Raw genomic sequence first — 17,105 nt, 5'->3', positions numbered from 1 at the left:
ATCGGAGTCTCGGAGATGATCCTCCAAACATAATTTTTGGCCTTCAGTGTTATTTCCCAATCTGACCCGTGAACATCAATTTGATGAACGACCATATTTTCCCAAAAACATATTGACGACAAACTGTGGTTGAGCAATCGGGTTATACAACATGCTCAACATGGTTTTTTCACAAACCGGTGGACCACCAAACAGGGTGCAAACCATCTCTACACCAACACAGGTAGGAACTCAACATCTCATGTCACATATTCAGTTAATGCAAGCAGGTAGGAACTCAACATCTCATGTCACATATTCAGTTAGCAGGTAGGAACTCAACGTTTCATGTCACATATTCAGTTAATGCAAGCAGGTAGGAACTCAACATCTCATGTCACATATTCAGTTAGCAGGTAGGAACTCAACATCTCATGTCACATATTCAGTTAGCAGGTAGGAACTCAACATCTCATGTCACATTCAGTTAGCAGGTAGGAACTCAACATCTCATGTCACATATTCAGTTAATGCCTGGCAGATATGGGGAAGTGTCACAATGTTTTCAAAGGTGTCCGAAGAAGTCTGGAATCAAAGGTGAAACTGGCAGCCAAACCAATAATGAAGCTGCTTTTCCCAGACTTTGCGGACACCATGGGGTATCAGGACACCATGGGGTATCAGGACACCATGGGGTATCAGGACACCATGGACACCATGGGGTATCAGGATTTCCTCCTCACCACTATCCCATCCAATCCAATACCGATAGCAGCACCTAATATGTGATTTACCAAAACGTACCTGCCAAGGATGGCAAAGCTTATCAATGTAGTGGAAATGATTCTTTTTCATTTCTGTTTGTCACATAGCATGGAGCTTTCAGGCACTTCTACTTTCTGTTTCTGTACACATCATGCGGTGGCCATATTGTTAGATAGTTTTCATGGCAGCCTCGTGTACAGTCGCAATTCCTATAAGCGCCCTTCAAGCAGCTGATCTATTTTCCCAGGAACATGAACGTTAATCCCGTGCTTTCGCTAACTCTCAGGCAAAACAAAGAGCTTGGCCACAGTGTGAGTCTCGGTGTTCTTGTCAGTATATTGAGCTAGCCTTTGTTTGCCTCCACAGTTGCTCTTTTGTTTGGTTCATACTGTCTTCTCTGTTTTCCCTCACTCCTACACTCGCTGTTTAGCATTTACTGGTTTTCTCTCGTTCATTCCCGCCGACATTTTTCTGAGTTTGGCTAAACTCTGTGTTGCTAAATCTCCCCCCCCCCCCTCTTCCTTCCTTCCTCTGCCAGGTCGGTTCGATGAGGTGTTGATCCGTCACCAGGTCAAGTACCTGGGCCTGATGGAGAACCTGAGGGTGAGGAGAGCCGGGTTCGCCTACAGACGGCGCTACGAGGTCTTCCTACAGAGGTGATCAGCTATATCTGTCTGTGCCCTTGTGTGTTCCAGTACTCGCATACAACAGCCAGTACACCGGTCGGTCTGGCAACATGAATTCCAAATCTAGTGGAAAAACCCAGAGTAGGCAAGCATAATGTAGGCATAATGTAGGCATAATGTAAACACAAAAAGACAATACAAATCCTCCGATAGACAAACAACTCGAGGCCACTAGAGGGCCTATCTCCACCAACCTTTCTACAAAGTGTTGTGGTGTTATGTGAATCCGTGTGGAAGTTAGGCACCTTTTTGTGATTGGCCACGCCCATTGCCACGCCCCTTCTTGGCCAGTGGGAATGGAAAGTTAATCAGTTCTAAGTTGGCCCATGACCGATTTTTCTATAAAGTTTCATGCAAATCCATTCATAACTTTTTGAGATATTCTGCCGACAAACTGTCTCAGTCTCTATCCACGTCGCTCGACTAGAGGCTGAGAACTTTCTCCCAGCTTTCGTTGTTAAAACTGGGTGGAAACAATTTGAGAGTAAAAAAAAAACGGCATCGCAGAACCAATCCAGAGTGTTTAGGGCGGCCCTTCGTGCAGAAGGGGCGGTGACATGCAGAAGTTGTGGGCTTGTAAATGGATAAAACAGAATCAAATAATATATCGTTGCTCGGGACATCCATTTTCCATGTTTTAAAGTTCTCTGCGTGTTACAAAGTGATTTGCTGCTGTTTGTTTCACTACAGTACAGAGGATAACAGGGGAGGGAGCATCATTTTGGGTAACTTGACAAAGGGCCGTAGGTTTGTTTAGCAGCCGTTCTCACCGCCGTTCAAACTGTTACTTTTGACAGGAAGTAGCCAGATGATTGGTAGGTGGACTGGAGATCTCCAATTGTCTGGGAGGGAGTCGAGACTACTCTCTAAGCACCAGTCCACCCTGCCAACACAGTGTCCACTGTCTGTTTACTTTTCCACTCAAACATGTCTGTGTGCCTTGCATCTGTCCAGGTATAAGTCTCTGTGTCCAGACACCTGGCCCAACTGGGAGGGCAAGCTGTCCGAAGGAGTCTCCACACTGGTCAAACACCTGGGATACAAGCCTGAGGAGTACAAAATGGGCAGGTCAGCAACATTCACATACAGAGAGAGAGAGATACCAAAATGTATACTTCCATATGAGCCAAATACTGTTGCTGGCTCAAATCATGTTCATTCCAGGGTTTTAAGAGAAAACGTTTTACTGTTACTCATCAATGACTTATTTTGTTTTTTATACATTCTAGATCCAAGATCTTCATCCGTTTCCCAAAGACCTTATTTGCCACTGAGGAGGCACTAGAGACCAGGAAACACAGTCTTGGTGAGAGTACACTCAGTACACAACACAGCAGATTATCTCTTCCTAATGTTTGTAACTGGAATTGATTATGGAATATGATAGCAGCTCTATTCCCAACATGTTTTCCCACTGATTTAGTCCATTTCTCTCTTTCTTCCTCTTTTTCTCGCCTTTCCGTCCCACAGCCACCAAGCTGCAGGCAGGATGGAGAGGCTACAGCCAGAAGACCAAATTCCAAAAACTCAGAAACTCAGGTGAGGGAACGTCTGTTGACTTCGTTTTGCATCTCCTCCATGCTTTGACCTCTTGACCTCTCTTTGACCTCTCTGTGGACGGCAGAGATGGGGACTTGCAACTCGGACTTGTTGTCGCACTTAAGTCACACTTGAGACTTGACTTGAGACTTGTCCTCAAAGACATGAAACTTGACTTGGACTTGAGATTTGGGTCTTGTGAACAATTATTAATGTATTTATTTTATTTTATTTTATTTTATTTTATTGTTGCATTAACATTCAGTAAATGTCTAATAATGTAATTAAATTAAATTAAATTCAATTCAATTTTATTTGTTCAATAGGGGACAGTGTACATTAATGCACATTTTAGCAAAATGTAAATGCACGACAATTGCAGTCACAAGACTGATTTTCATTGTTAGTCCCTCTGCCAGAAGGTACAGGCTTTGTGTCCTGATGGGGAAAAAGTAACATGGTGCAAATATACAGGATTAAAATAACATCTTATCTCTAAAGACAAGTGCAGCATCTAATCAAGCTGATGCTGTATTCTAATAGATAAGGAGTAATGATAATACAGTACAGGTTTTAAAGTCCTTAGTTTTAGCTATGCAGTGTTCTAAGCAGACCGGATGGCATCCAGCAGATGATAGAACACTCATCCATAAGAGACTTGAAACTTTACTTGGACTTGTGAACAAAGATTTGAGACGACTCCATTAGATCACTCTTGGTAACTACATTGCACACCACTTGGAATGTAAATTCCTATTGAATGCCTATTTAACTTGGACTGTAAAATCATATTTAATGCCTACTTAACACTCCTCCTACTCATGTATATATTGTATACTGTATATTGGACTGCACTTGCAATGTTGTGATTTTGGCTTTTAGATATTTTTTGTATTTTCCTTTTATCTCTGAATATTGATATGACCGCTACGCTGCATACTTACACTAAGACAAATCCCTCGTATGTAATCTTGTATGTTGTGGCCATAAAAGTGATTCTGATTCTGACTTGACTTGGACTTGCAAAAAATGACTTGTGAGTATCTCTGGTTGACGGTGTCCCTAAAGCCCAGGTAGTTTTAGTGTGTAACCGTGAGTTATGGTGTGTGTGATGTGCCTCGTCAGCTATCCTGATCCAGGCGTGGTGGAGGGGCATCCTGGCCAGGAGGAGGGCACAGCGCAGGAGGCAGGCTGCTGATACTATCCGCAGGTACGGCTCATACCAGGTTAGGCCAGCAGATGGCACAATATACTCGTCATGTGAAGTGGTTGACTCTGAAAACCAGGCTTGGAAAGACTACTGACAATAAATCCTACTCAAATACAAGTATTGTTACTTTAGTTAAAATGATAACTCTCCAATACAGTATCATCTTTCTTGTTCTCTTTTACCTGTGTCTGTTCCAACACATTGAGACCTTCCATACACATCCTTTGTCTTGTTGATTTCTTGTCATTCTCCACCACCCCAGGTTCATTAAGGGCTTCATCTACCGCCACCAGGAGCGCTGTCCGGAGAACGAGTACTTCCTGGATTACGTCCGCTACGCCTTCCTCATGAAGCTGCACCGGAACCTGCCCAAGACCGTCCTGGACAAGAGCTGGCCCACGCCCCCAGCCGCCCTCAGCGAGGTCACAGCACACTACAGCACATAGTACAACTGTCCTTTTTACTGCCTACAGTACAACTCCATACAGTTAAAGGAACACTCCGCCAATTCTCAACCAGCTTTGTATCATTACAAAATCAGTAGTAGTATATCTGAAAACTGTAATTAGGTTTGCAGCCATTCGTTTAGTTTGACAGTTACTGACAGTTGATTTGAGTTAAGTTGTGGACCAGTGATGTCATTCATGCACAAATGGCATCACTGGTCCATAACTTAACTCAAATCAACTCTCAATAACTGTCAAACTAAATGAATGGCTGCAAAACTGTTGACAGTTTTCAGATATGTGTGAGATCATGTCCAAAATAGACCAGCATCGTTTTTCTGTGAAGTTCTCCATTAAGGTATGGTTAACAATATATAGACGGTTTCAACTTGACAACATCAACATTCAGAATTTACCCCAGCTTACTTCCTGTTGCAGTGTTTGCTAGTACAATAACTGACAGGACATAAGCTAGCTTCCAAACTGTTCCCTAGCAACACAATTCTGTGAAAAACGTCTATACAAATATTCACGACCATATTCTTCATTTTTCAGAGCAGTTATACAGTCTGTGCTCTTCCCCCCTCTGTCTCCAGGCATCAGATCAGTTATACAGTCTGTGCTCTTCCCCCCTCTGTCTCCAGGTATCAGATCAGTTATACAGTCTGTGCTCTTCCCCCCTCTGTCTGCAGGCATCAGAGCAGTTATACAGTCTGTGCTCTTCCCCCCTCTGTCTCCAGGTATCAGATCAGTTATACAGTCTGTGCTCTTCCCCCCTCTGTCTCCAGGCATCAGAGCAGTTATACAGTCTGTGCTCTTCCCCCCTCTGTCTCCAGGTATCAGATCAGTTATACAGTCTGTGCTCTTTCCCCCTCTGTCTCCAGGCATCAGATCAGTTATACAGTCTGTGCTCTTCCCCCTTCTGTCTCCAGGCATCAGAGCAGTTATACAGTCTGTGCTCTTCCGCCCTCTGTCTCCAGGCATCAGATCAGTTATACAGTCTGTGCTCTTCCGCCCTCTGTCTCCAGGCATCAGATCAGTTATACAGTCTGTGCTCTTCCCCCTTCTGTCTCCAGGCATCAGATCAGTTATACAGTCTGTGCTCTTCCGCCCTCTGTCTCCAGGCATCAGAGCAGTTATACAGTCTGTGCTCTTCCGCCCTCTGTCTCCAGGCATCAGATCAGTTATACAGTCTGTGCTCTTCCGCCCTCTGTCTCCAGGCATCAGATCAGTTATACAGTCTGTGCTCTTCCCCCTTCTGTCTCCAGGCATCATAGCAGTTATACAGTCTGTGCTCTTCCCCCCTCTGTCTCCAGGCATCATAGCAGTTATACAGCCTGTGCTCTTCCCCCTTCTGTCTCCAGGCATCATAGCAGTTATACAGTATGTGCTCTTCCCCCCTCTGTCTACAGGCATCAGATCAGTTATACAGTCTGTGCTCTTCCCCCCTCTGTCTCCAGGCATCAGAGCAGTTATACAGTCTGTGCTCTTCCCCCCTCTGTCTCCAGGCATCAGAGCAGTTATACAGTCTGTGCTCTTCCCCCCTCTGTCTCCAGGCATCAGATCAGTTATACAGTCTGTGCTCTTCCCCCCTCTGTCTCCAGGCATCAGATCAGTTATACAGTCTGTGCTCTTCCCCCCTCTGTCTCCAGGCATCAGATCAGTTATACAGTCTGTGCTCTTCCCCCCTCTGTCTCCAGGCATCAGATCAGTTATACAGTCTGTGCTCTTCCCCTCTCTGTCTCCAGGCATCAGATCAGTTATACAGTCTGTGCTCTTCCCCTCTCTGTCTCCAGGCATCAGATCAGTTATACAGTCTGTGCTCTTCCCCCCTCTGTCTCCAGGCATCAGATCAGTTATACAGTCTGTGCTCTTCCCCCCTCTGTCTCCAGGCATCAGAGCAGTTATACAGTCTGTGCTTTTCCCCTCTCTGTCTCCAGGCATCAGATCAGTTATACAGTCTGTGCTCTTCCCCTCTCTGTCTCCAGGCATCAGATCAGTTATACAGTCTGTGCTCTTCCCCCCTCTGTCTCCAGGCATCAGATCAGTTATACAGTCTGTGCTCTTCCCCCCTCTGTCTGCAGGCATCAGATCAGTTATACAGTCTGTGCTCTTCCCCCCTCTGTCTCCAGGCATCAGATCAGTTATACAGTCTGTGCTCTTCCCCCCTCTGTCTCCAGGCATCAGATCAGTTATACAGTCTGTGCTCTTCCCCCCTCTGTCTCCAGGCATCAGATCAGTTATACAGTCTGTGCTCTTCCCCTCTCTGTCTCCAGGCATCAGAGCAGTTATACAGTCTGTGCTCTTCTCCTCTCTGTCTCCAGGCATCAGATCAGTTATACAGTCTGTGCTCTTCCCCCCTCTGTCTCCAGGCATCAGATCAGTTATACAGTCTGTGCTCTTCCCCTCTCTGTCTCCAGGCATCAGATCAGTTATACAGTCTGTGCTCTTCTCCTCTCTGTCTCCAGGCATCAGATCAGTTATACAGTCTGTGCTCTTCCCCCCTCTGTCTCCAGGCATCAGATCAGTTATACAGTCTGTGCTCTTCCCCCCTCTGTCTCCAGGCATCAGAGCAGTTATACAGTCTGTGCTCTTCCCCCCTCTGTCTCCAGGCATCAGAGCAGTTATACAGTCTGTGCTCTTCCCCCCTCTGTCTCCAGGCATCAGATCAGTTATACAGTCTGTGCTCTTCCCCCCTCTGTCTCCAGGCATCAGAGCAGTTATACAGTCTGTGCTCTTCCCCCCTCTGTCTCCAGGCATCAGATCAGTTATACAGTCTGTGCTCTTCTCCTCTCTGTCTCCAGGCATCAGATCAGTTATACAGTCTGTGCTCTTCCCCCCTCTGTCTCCAGGCATCAGATCAGTTATACAGTCTGTGCTCTTCCCCCCTCTGTCTCCAGGCATCAGATCAGTTATACAGTCTGTGCTCTTCCCCCCTCTGTCTCCAGGCATCAGAGCAGTTGCGCAAGCTGTGCATGCAGAACATGGTGTGGAGCTACTGCAAGAAGATCAGCCCTGAATGGAAGCACCAGGTAAATGATGCATACATTACATACAGTGTCTGCTCTGCTGCTTTTCTGTGTCTAGTCTTCTCCTCCCTTCACTGACTCTTCCACTCTGTCTGTACAGATGGAGCAGAAGATGATAGCCAGTGAGATCTTCAAGGACAAGAAGGACAACTACCCGCAGAGCGTGCCCAAACTTTTCGTCAGCACAAGACTGAGTAAACGCGTTCTTACAGTTATTTACACCAAGATCAGGCTTCCGACAGCTCCTTGAAATGTTTTATTGTCTCTGAGCTTCTGTAACTTACCCTGCTAGTTCTCATTATACAAATTCTCAGTGTTGTAACAGTAATTAGACTTGATCTGTGTCTAAAACTATGCCGTTTTGGGTCCTTGAATTTGAGGGAATTTGGCCTGGAAAGTCCTTGATGTTTCAGAAGGTGTGGGGCTTTGTATTGCACACTACGTATTCTAACAGCTTGTGTTCCCTGTTGTTTTAGATGGTGAGGAGATCAACCCCAAGGTGCTGCAGGCTCTGGGCAGTGAGAAGATGAAGGTTAGTGGAGACTGGAGTACAGTCACTGGGGATTTTTTTTCCTGACACATAGGAATGGGATTTGGATGTGGATTTGGTTGGACTACTTACTAGACTGTAGTCATTTATTGATCCCTAAAAAGGCAAATGTGTTGTTGGAGATTATATTAGTGACTGTGCACAGAGAATAATAATCCTGTTACTCAAGCTGGTTTGGGGTCAACATATAGAGTATAAACATCATAACTGTGTTAGAGTTGAGGTTGAGCTCATACTACAATTGTGAAAAACCTGTTTAACATTCCTTGCTGGCGCCCGTCCGCATGCTGGAGTGCCCGCCGCCCGCGTGGGGTCGTCTAAAGGGCCCTTCTGTGTGGAGTTTGCATGTTCTCCCCATGCCCCCTGGGGGTTTCCTTCATATAGGAACCCCTCACCAAAACATGCAATATCCTGGTCGCTGATGTGGTTCCTCCTCTGGTCGTTAGGGGGGCCTGTTCGGAGGGAGGGGAACTGGTTGGAATAGCGTGAACCTCCCACGTGCTATGTCCTACCGGTGAAGCTTCCCCTGTCAGGTGAAAAGAAGCGGCTGGCTACTGCCCATGTCTCGGAGGAAGCATGGAGCCAGTTTCGGCTCTCCCCAGATCGGCAGAGGGTGGAGCAGCAACCAGGATAAATTAATTAAAATTAGCACTAATGGGGGATAAAAATGGGGGGGGGGGATCCTTGCTGGCTTAAAGGGATAGTTCAGATGTTTTGTTGTGGGGTTGTATGAGGAGGTGCTTGCCGACAGTCAGTGTACTACATGCAGTAGAATGCAGCCTGCGCGGTCCCAGTTTGGAGAAATGGACACCGGCCGCATCAGGCGAGTAGAGCTGTCTGCTGAGTGTGCAACCTTCCACAAAATGTTTTTTTCTAAATCTCCATGTGAATAATCCGCACGGAAATTCACACGTGGTGTGAAATGGCTTTTACTCCCACAGGTTACTGTAGCACGGAAGCACCTCACTGCTTTGACTTGTAGTTTTCACTGTCTGTGTAAAGTCAGAGAGGGACGGTGGAAAAACTGCTTACTCCATGTATGACTGCATATGTAGCCGGTGTTAGAGATTTCTGACATGGATTTCGGACTCTGTCTTGAGTTGACTAAGTTGTGCCCTCCCTCCTCCTCCTCCTCCTCCTCCTCCTCCTCTTCCTCCTCCTCCTCTTCCTCCTTCTCCTCCTCCTCTTCCTCCTCCTCCAGTATGCAGTGCCAGTCACCAAGTACGACAGGAAGGGCTACAAGGCGCGACCGCGCCAGCTGCTGCTGACCGCCAACAGTGCCATCATCGTAGAGGACGGCAAACTCAAGCAGCGCATCGAGTACGGAGCTCTCAAAGGTCAGAGGTCAACAACTGAAATGGGTGTTTTGCTAAAAGAAGGGAGAATTATTTCTCTTTTGGGCTACTTGTTATATTACTTTTCCGTTACACCATCAATATGAGTGATTTCCTGCTCTCTGACCTTGAAAAATAGGGATAACTCAGTTCTCTCTCCTGTGATTTTCCTGCTCCTCGCTGTTCCATTCGTAATCCTTTGCTCCGTTCTCTCCCAGGCGTCTCGGTCAGCTCTCTCAGCGACGGCTTATTCGTTCTGCACGTGCCCAGTGAAGACAACAAGCAGAAGGTGAAGCGAAAGACATGTTGTTTACATCATAAACGTGAAAGACACCATCACAAAAAGAGCACCATGTTGTTTATTTGCGTGTGTAGGAATAAGATGTGGTGTGGTTGTGACTGTGTGGTTGTGACTGTGCGCCTGTTGCCTCCCAGGGAGACGTGGTTCTGCAGAGCGACCATGTGATCGAGACCTTGACCAAGGTGGCGATCTGCGCCGACAAAATGAGCAACATCAACATCAACCAGGGCAGGTGAGAAAGCGCAAGGGCAGCACAGAGACAGGAGGCACGCGCCTGGGGGGGGGGGAAACCTGGTTTTGATGCCCACACTTGGCCACTCTTTTGATTCATAGAACTTGACTAGAAAATCTGCTGCCTAGAGCAGTGATTCCCTAAGTGTGGGCCGTGGAGGTACTGCAAGTGGGTCTGCCAACTCTCCCGAATTTAGCGGCCAATCAAATGGCTGTAGCGGGCTCAGTTTTAAAGCTAGAGTGAAGATACAGGTATGATATGAAACTAGAAGACCGAGGGCATTGATCGGGTCCATGTCATGCTTGCTTCTCGGGAAGAGGGTTAAATAACACTCCAAAGGTAGGCTACATTTTGACGAGGGAAAAACTATTTCAAAGGGGTCCCTTGACTTCTCACCTCAAGATATGTGAACGAAAATGGGTACCCACAAGTCTCCCCCAAACAGATAAGGTAGCATTATTCACACCCTAATTAGCATTAATAGCTTGTCGATTGATTGATTGGTTGTTGCTCATCACATTTTTGTCTCAACAAACGTCTTATGCACACAAATACCTTTCAATCAATCAATCAAATTTATATTCATATAGCGCCAAATCATAACAAAAGTTATCTCAAGGCGCTTTACAAATAGAGCAGGTAGAAGACCAGGCTCTTTATTTTACCCAAAAATGTTGTTTACCCAACAATTGAAACAATTCTCACATGTACTGGCGATTTGACTGCGAGGTCATGTAGTGATCATGTGGTCGTCCGATGAGTATGGGGGGAGAACATGTTGGCAATCTGGCTTTTGGGTATTTTGCCTCCATTTTTGTATGTGGATGGATTATTACTTTGCCCTATGCCCAAGTTCACATGCTCTGTTAATGAAATACAAAATAGGGGAAAACCTCATCCTAGTCTGGTGTGTTGATCAGAGTTGTTATTAAAGGTGTTGGGTGGGCCCCTGAAGATTTTCACATTTCAAAGTGGGCCGTGGCATTCTTAAGTTTGGTGAACCCAGCCTGGTCTAGAGGCTCCAGTATCTTGGCGCTCGTCATAGCTTCCTGGTGGCAGACTGGAGTTCAGCCAGTATGTAATGGTGTCTTCCTGTCCCTGTGTTCCTCCTCCAGTATAACCTTCATATGCGGTCCAGGGAAAGAGGGCATCATAGACTTCTCCCCCGGCGCAGAGCTACTGGTGGCCAAAGCCAAGAATGGACACCTGTCTGTGGTGAGTCAGTGGGCTAAACCATCCTGTTTAATTCAGTCACATCACATGTTGTTTTTACATGTAATGCTACCTAAATACAACAATAGCTTTGATTGGTTGCTTATTTTATTAACTTGTAATTGTAATAGGCACCTTAAAAATTTAAACTTTTGTCCATCCGTTAGTTAGTCACACTGTAATGTTGACTTTCTGCCACTAGGGGGTGGCATTGACAATGAATGGGACTGACCCAAAGGGCATCCTCCAATTCTGAAAAATGATGCCAATCCAGAAGTTCATTAAACCTGCTTTCTTTCAACTGGTCTGCAGGGGGCGACTCCCCTGGCTCCAAAAAAGAAGTCTAATTGTATGGAAGCCAATGGAAAATGACCCTACTTCGCACATGATTTACACAATATTAACACTTTCATGTTCATTTTGTAAATTATGGTCCCATTTAGAGTAATCTAGACAATAAAGCAGACTATGTTTTGTGGCGTGATTGACAGGTCGCCTGTCCAGTGATCACGAAGCTCGCTGATCACGGACCAATAGCAGGCGGCTCTGTGGGAAACCCCCTGGCCTCAGGCTAGCTGCTTCTGGCTCCAAATAACCAAGATGGCGATGGTCAAAATGCCAAAGTCGAGGCTTCAAAACAGGAGTCCACAAAACAATGGCTGACGTCAGGGTGGCTGCGTCCATATTTGAGCCAAGGGTGAAACCACATCTCTGGTCGGGACAAGATGTTTACTATCTGCTTCTTCATGTCTCCTCCCCAGACGGCGCCCAGGCTGAACTCCAGATGATGGCCACATCTGGCCACGTCGCCCCCACCAGGAACTCCATCCGCCTGACATCTCCTACCCACCAATCACACGAGTCGACCGCAGACCCCGCTCTGCCTAAGCCAATTAGATGCCAGCTGTCGCCACACAGGATGGCGTGCGCTTCCAATTAAGAAAATAAAAAAAAGTCCAGCGAAACTAATTGATATATTTATGTTTATATATTATATTTTTTGGGATTAATACTGTTGCCGTTTTGAATATTCTGATTTTATATATGAAGCCAAGGAATAACGAAAATATTTCGGTGCAATTTTCTCGCGCCACTGTGTGTGTATCGTGCTTAATTTGGGAATATGACCAAGCAAACGACGAGGGAAGCGTCAGAGGAAGAGATCGATGATGATGACAGAGAGAATGAGGGGGTTGTTATTGATGAAAATCAGGGTTCGTTTGTCGCCTGTTGCTTTACCTTTCCTGTTTTTATGTTTTCAGTCTTTTTTTTCCTGCTTGGGTAATAAGCTTGACTGTCTTCCTGACACTTCTTTCCTAACTGGGGCGGATGACTTGTTGTGGAAGCGTGGAGATTCGTCGAACAAGGCTTGACGGTATGTAGGCTCACAGACGGTATGTAGGCTCACAGACTGTATGTAGGCTCACAGACGGTATGTAGGCTCACAGACGGTATGTAGGCTCACAGACGGTATGTAGGCTCACAGACGGTATGTAGGCTCACAGACTGTATGTAGGCTCACAGACGGTATGTAGGCTCACAGACGGTATGTAGGCTCACAGACGGTATGTAGGCTCACAGACGGTATGTAGGCTCACAGACGGTATGTAGGCTCACAGACGGTATGTAGGCTCACATACCAGATGGTATGTAGGCTCACAGACGGCTCACAGACGGTATGTAGGCTCACAGACGGTATGTAGGCTCACAGATGGTATGTAGGCTCACAGACGTATGTAGGCTCACAGACTGTATGTAGGCTCACAGACGGTATGTAGGCTCACAGACGGTATGTAGGCTCACAGACAGTATGTAGGCTCACAGACAGTATGTAGGCTCACAGACGGTATGTAGGCTCACAGACGGTATGTAGGCTCACAGACGGTATGTAGGCTCACAGACGGTATGTAGGCTCACAGACGGTATGTAGGCTCACAGACGGTATGTAGGCTCACAGACGGTATGTAGGCTCACAGACGGTATGCAGGCTCACAGACGGTATGTAGGCTCACAGACGGACGGTATGTAGGCTCACAGACGGACGGTATGTAGGCTCACAGACGGACGGTATGTAGGCTCACAGACGTATGTAGGCTCACAGACTGTATGTAGGCTCACAGACGGTATGTAGGCTCACAGACGGTATGTAGGCTCACAGACGGTATGTAGGCTCACAGACGGTATGTAGGCTCACAGACGGTATGTACGCTCACAGACGGTATGTAGGCTCACAGACGGTATGTAGGCTCACAGACGGTATGTAGGCTCACAGACGGACGGTATGTAGGCTCACAGACGTATGTAGGCTCACAGACTGTATGTAGGCTCACAGACTGTATGTAGGCTCACAGACGGTATGTAGGCTCACAGACGGTATGTAGGCTCACAGACTGTATGTAGGCTCACAGATGGTATGTAGGCTCACAGACGGTATGTAGGCTCACAGACGGTATGTACGCTCACAGACGGTAGACGGTATGTAGGCTCACAGATGGTGTATAGGCGATGAGGGAGAAAACCATTGGAGAGGACGAACGAGCGTCCCTTCTTGGTAATATGATATATGAGGGATTTGAGTGTGTATCCCTTTAAGACCGCGAACCGCCTTAACGCGGTTTGCGGTCTTAAAGGGATACACACACAAATGCCGCATCAGGTATCAATGGGTTAAGAAGGCGTGGGAACCCTGGCCTGAAGTGGTGCGTCGGTCTACCCGAAAAACAGAGCAAAGAATGTGAGGAAGGGGTTAAGGGACGAGCGAGAGAATGAAACCAGTTAAGTAGAGAGAGAGAGAGAAAGCTATGGCGGCTCTTTGCTTGAGCCCAGGTGCTTGTGTCTTCCTCCTTGACTAATTTATTGATAACGAGGGATTGAAATATTTGCGCTGCGTATCGACACACGGGAACTATGACGCTCTGAGAAATGGAGTCGAGTCAACTGTTGATAGAAAGCCAGTATGCTGCTCTGACAGTGAGCAGAAGGTTGGATGAAGTTTAAACAGACAGACATAAGACAGTCCATTTCCCAACATCTCCTGTTGGGCTCCTCCACCTCTTGTTCAGAAGCACAGCAGCAGCTCTCGCCATCGTCGGCCACATTTCCTCCAGTCCTCCACCTGGATCTCCTCCAGTCCTCCACCTGGATGTCTACTCTGTACTTCTCCTGTGCGTTGCTCCTCAAGCCTCCCTCCATCACCTGGAGAGCTGTAGGCTCCTGTCAGACTAGCACCGGGTCACTCTACTGACTGCCTCCGACTAGGGTTTGACCGAGATGCTTTGGTTGAAGCCGCCGATATTCAGTATCTGACCATTTTCTTGCAAGAAAAATACGAAAATAAAAAATACATGGACTCTTATAAGCATCAGTGAACTCTCCATTGAAAGCCAGACTAATTAAATTATTTTAGGTGGGTTAGCAGCTCATTTGATTCTTCTTCCTCACATAATTGTATTTTTGTCGCATTGGATATCACTCTGAAACAACTTTAGACCATCATGGGATGCTAGAAGTCTGCATTGATTGAAACACCTGATGACAATATGAATAGTCTGTATTAATGCACCAAATATTGCATTAGAAGTTCAGGTTAAAGGCTTCCCTGTAAGACCACAAATTCTTCCATAAATATATATTTTTTTTAATAAAAGGTCTATACTGTACCAGCCTGATATATCAGAAATCCTATATTTGGTCAAGCCCTATTCCTCTGCCCCTCTAACTCCGTGTCAAGCTGCCCAAGTCTATTTACAGGCGAGACCAAAGACGTATAATGAAATAAATTAGTTGTGCCATTGCAATCTCTAAAATGAGGAGAAGAGCTCCAAAAAGTTCCAGTGATACGACTTCCTCTCTCGAGGGCTCTAGGGTGAGACGGGTGCAATACTCTGTGCTACTGCACTTACACTATATTAAGCCAAAGAAGTGACCCTATCAATTTATATGATGATTCTCTGTTGTAGGATTTATAATGTCAACATTTGTTAATTGTACGTTGTTTTCCTGGAGGGAGATCTATTATGTATGTATTGATCATGAGAGATTGAAGCCAAGTGAAGTTTGATTGTGAAACTTTTTTTTTGGGGGGGGGGGGCGGGGGGCTTTTAGTTTGTGTCGTAATGCAAACATGTTGCTTCTGTGCCTTGTTGTTAGAAATACAGCAGATTTGTACGGGATTATATGAGAAATACCTCCTCTGTTAGGAGTTGAGTCCTAGTTGTAAGCCTCACCTAAAGGGTTTCTCTCTGTGTAAGCTTTATTCAAACCAAATACTGTCTGTTGATTCGCAGATGCACTCCTGTTATCAGTCCTGACTTACTGTATAATTATGCCAACACACTAAGAGATATAAGATACTAAAGATTTGAAAAAATAAAAAAATAAATGAACATGAAATGACGAATGGATCTGTTTGGTGGTGTGAAATTCCTTTTATTTGTCAAGGCTAACCCGCAGAATAGTAACTCATATTTTGGGTTTAAGAGACGGTTCAATGTCATCTAGATGTGTCTGTCTGAATTCCAGGGTTCCTACACAGGTATGGAAAGGTAGCCTATTAAAAATGAATGTGATAATTTCCAGGTCTTGAATAGTTTTGAGAATTTGAGAAAATGTCTGGAAAATTATGGGGAATGTAGTTCAGGTCCAATACACACGTAATTATAGCTTTTATGTTAATGTAGACCTACTTTGAGTACACAGTTTTTGTTGATGTGAAGAATCATATTTAGATACATGATCTACCCAACTGCTGTCAGCAATGCGTTATATCAAATGCCCACCAAAACCCAATCCAGTCAAGAACATAGGGTCTGGGCAACATATTGAAAGTGTGTAGGAACCCTGCCAATCATCTCAGATATTATGTTTGGCGCTGTGTGTTGTGTTTGTCACAGCGACAAACATAATATAGAAACACAGTATAGATTCTATACTGTGATATGATATGACCTAGTTAGGGCAAGATGTCTGTCTGCGTAGATCATGTTATGTAACGGCCGCCAGGTGTCGCCCTCGCTGTAAACTTCCCAGGCAGTGGTTTTTGTTTTGCAGCTCTCTCCTCTCTGTGCCTGTGGTCCATGCATGTGAATGTGATGTGAACCCTCCTCTCCTGAAGAACTACTTCTGGGAAACACAACAGTGAGTCATCGCACAGGTTGAGTAGAAGATTTAGGTTAAACGGCTGGCCGCTTATAGAATTCCTAGACTTGTAGCTTATTACTCAGTCTGCACCCAGAAATAGGAGGGTTCTTTGTTTAGACTTGTGGTTCTAAAACTGTAATCACAACAGTAACATTCTAATTTGTTAAAATAAATAAATCTGGCAAATCAGAAAATAATCCATAATCAACCCTTAATTATTGCTGATTTGGAACAGTAGGCTATTACTTTGTTAAACGGTTCTTTACAGCACAGTGTATGAGAGGTGCTGCTAGTGCTAATACTGTGTTGAGTGTGTTCAAGTTTTAACTACTTGGTCATGTGATGTAGCAGCATAAGTGGGAATATAATTACTGTTTGATAGATAGATAGATAGATTACCTTTGTTAGGTTATTGTTGTAATTTAAAAGTATAGCCTATTATAGAGCTCATTAAATGGGCTTGTGCTCCCTCCAACTCTCTCCCTCGTCTGCGTCCAAACATCAGACTGTTTTCTCAACAATGTATCAGTATTGTGAAATAATAAATGTATTATTGCCGCTCGCTGATTGGCTGGGGTCGGTCTCTAGCTCAGGCACGGGCCAATGGGAGGGCGGGCTTGTTTGTGCGCCGTTCCTGCGCTGCTATAAAGCAGGCGGAGATGGGAGATGAGGGAAGTGAGTGA

General features: G+C 45.6%; 1 protein-coding gene across 2 annotated transcripts in view; it reads left to right on the top strand.

Moving 5' to 3' along the window:
* LOC310777593 (unconventional myosin-Ic-like) overlaps positions 1–12,718 on the top strand; it is a 112,807-nt gene extending 100,089 nt beyond the window's left edge. For both annotated transcript variants that reach the window (XM_083637967.1, XM_083637966.1), the window contains exons 19-32: positions 1,283–1,400; positions 2,385–2,498; positions 2,660–2,736; positions 2,901–2,969; positions 4,095–4,179; positions 4,442–4,601; positions 7,574–7,657; positions 7,755–7,848; positions 8,131–8,186; positions 9,406–9,541; positions 9,757–9,827; positions 9,974–10,071; positions 11,187–11,286; positions 12,045–12,718. In XM_083637967.1, the coding sequence (XP_083494093.1) occupies positions 1,283–1,400; positions 2,385–2,498; positions 2,660–2,736; positions 2,901–2,969; positions 4,095–4,179; positions 4,442–4,601; positions 7,574–7,657; positions 7,755–7,848; positions 8,131–8,186; positions 9,406–9,541; positions 9,757–9,827; positions 9,974–10,071; positions 11,187–11,286; positions 12,045–12,071 (1,289 nt within the window). In that variant the 3' untranslated portion in view covers positions 12,072–12,718. The remainder of the gene's footprint in view (positions 1–1,282; positions 1,401–2,384; positions 2,499–2,659; positions 2,737–2,900; positions 2,970–4,094; positions 4,180–4,441; positions 4,602–7,573; positions 7,658–7,754; positions 7,849–8,130; positions 8,187–9,405; positions 9,542–9,756; positions 9,828–9,973; positions 10,072–11,186; positions 11,287–12,044) is intronic.
* The last annotated feature ends 4,387 nt before the right edge of the window (positions 12,719–17,105 follow it).

Source organism: Poromitra crassiceps (genome assembly GCF_964638095.1).
Source record: "Poromitra crassiceps genome assembly, chromosome: 5".
NCBI classification, from domain to species: Eukaryota; Metazoa; Chordata; class Actinopteri; order Beryciformes; family Melamphaidae; genus Poromitra; species Poromitra crassiceps.
The sequence above is the reverse complement of the archived record's forward strand: the minus strand, read 5'-3'. Positions and strand labels throughout refer to the sequence as shown.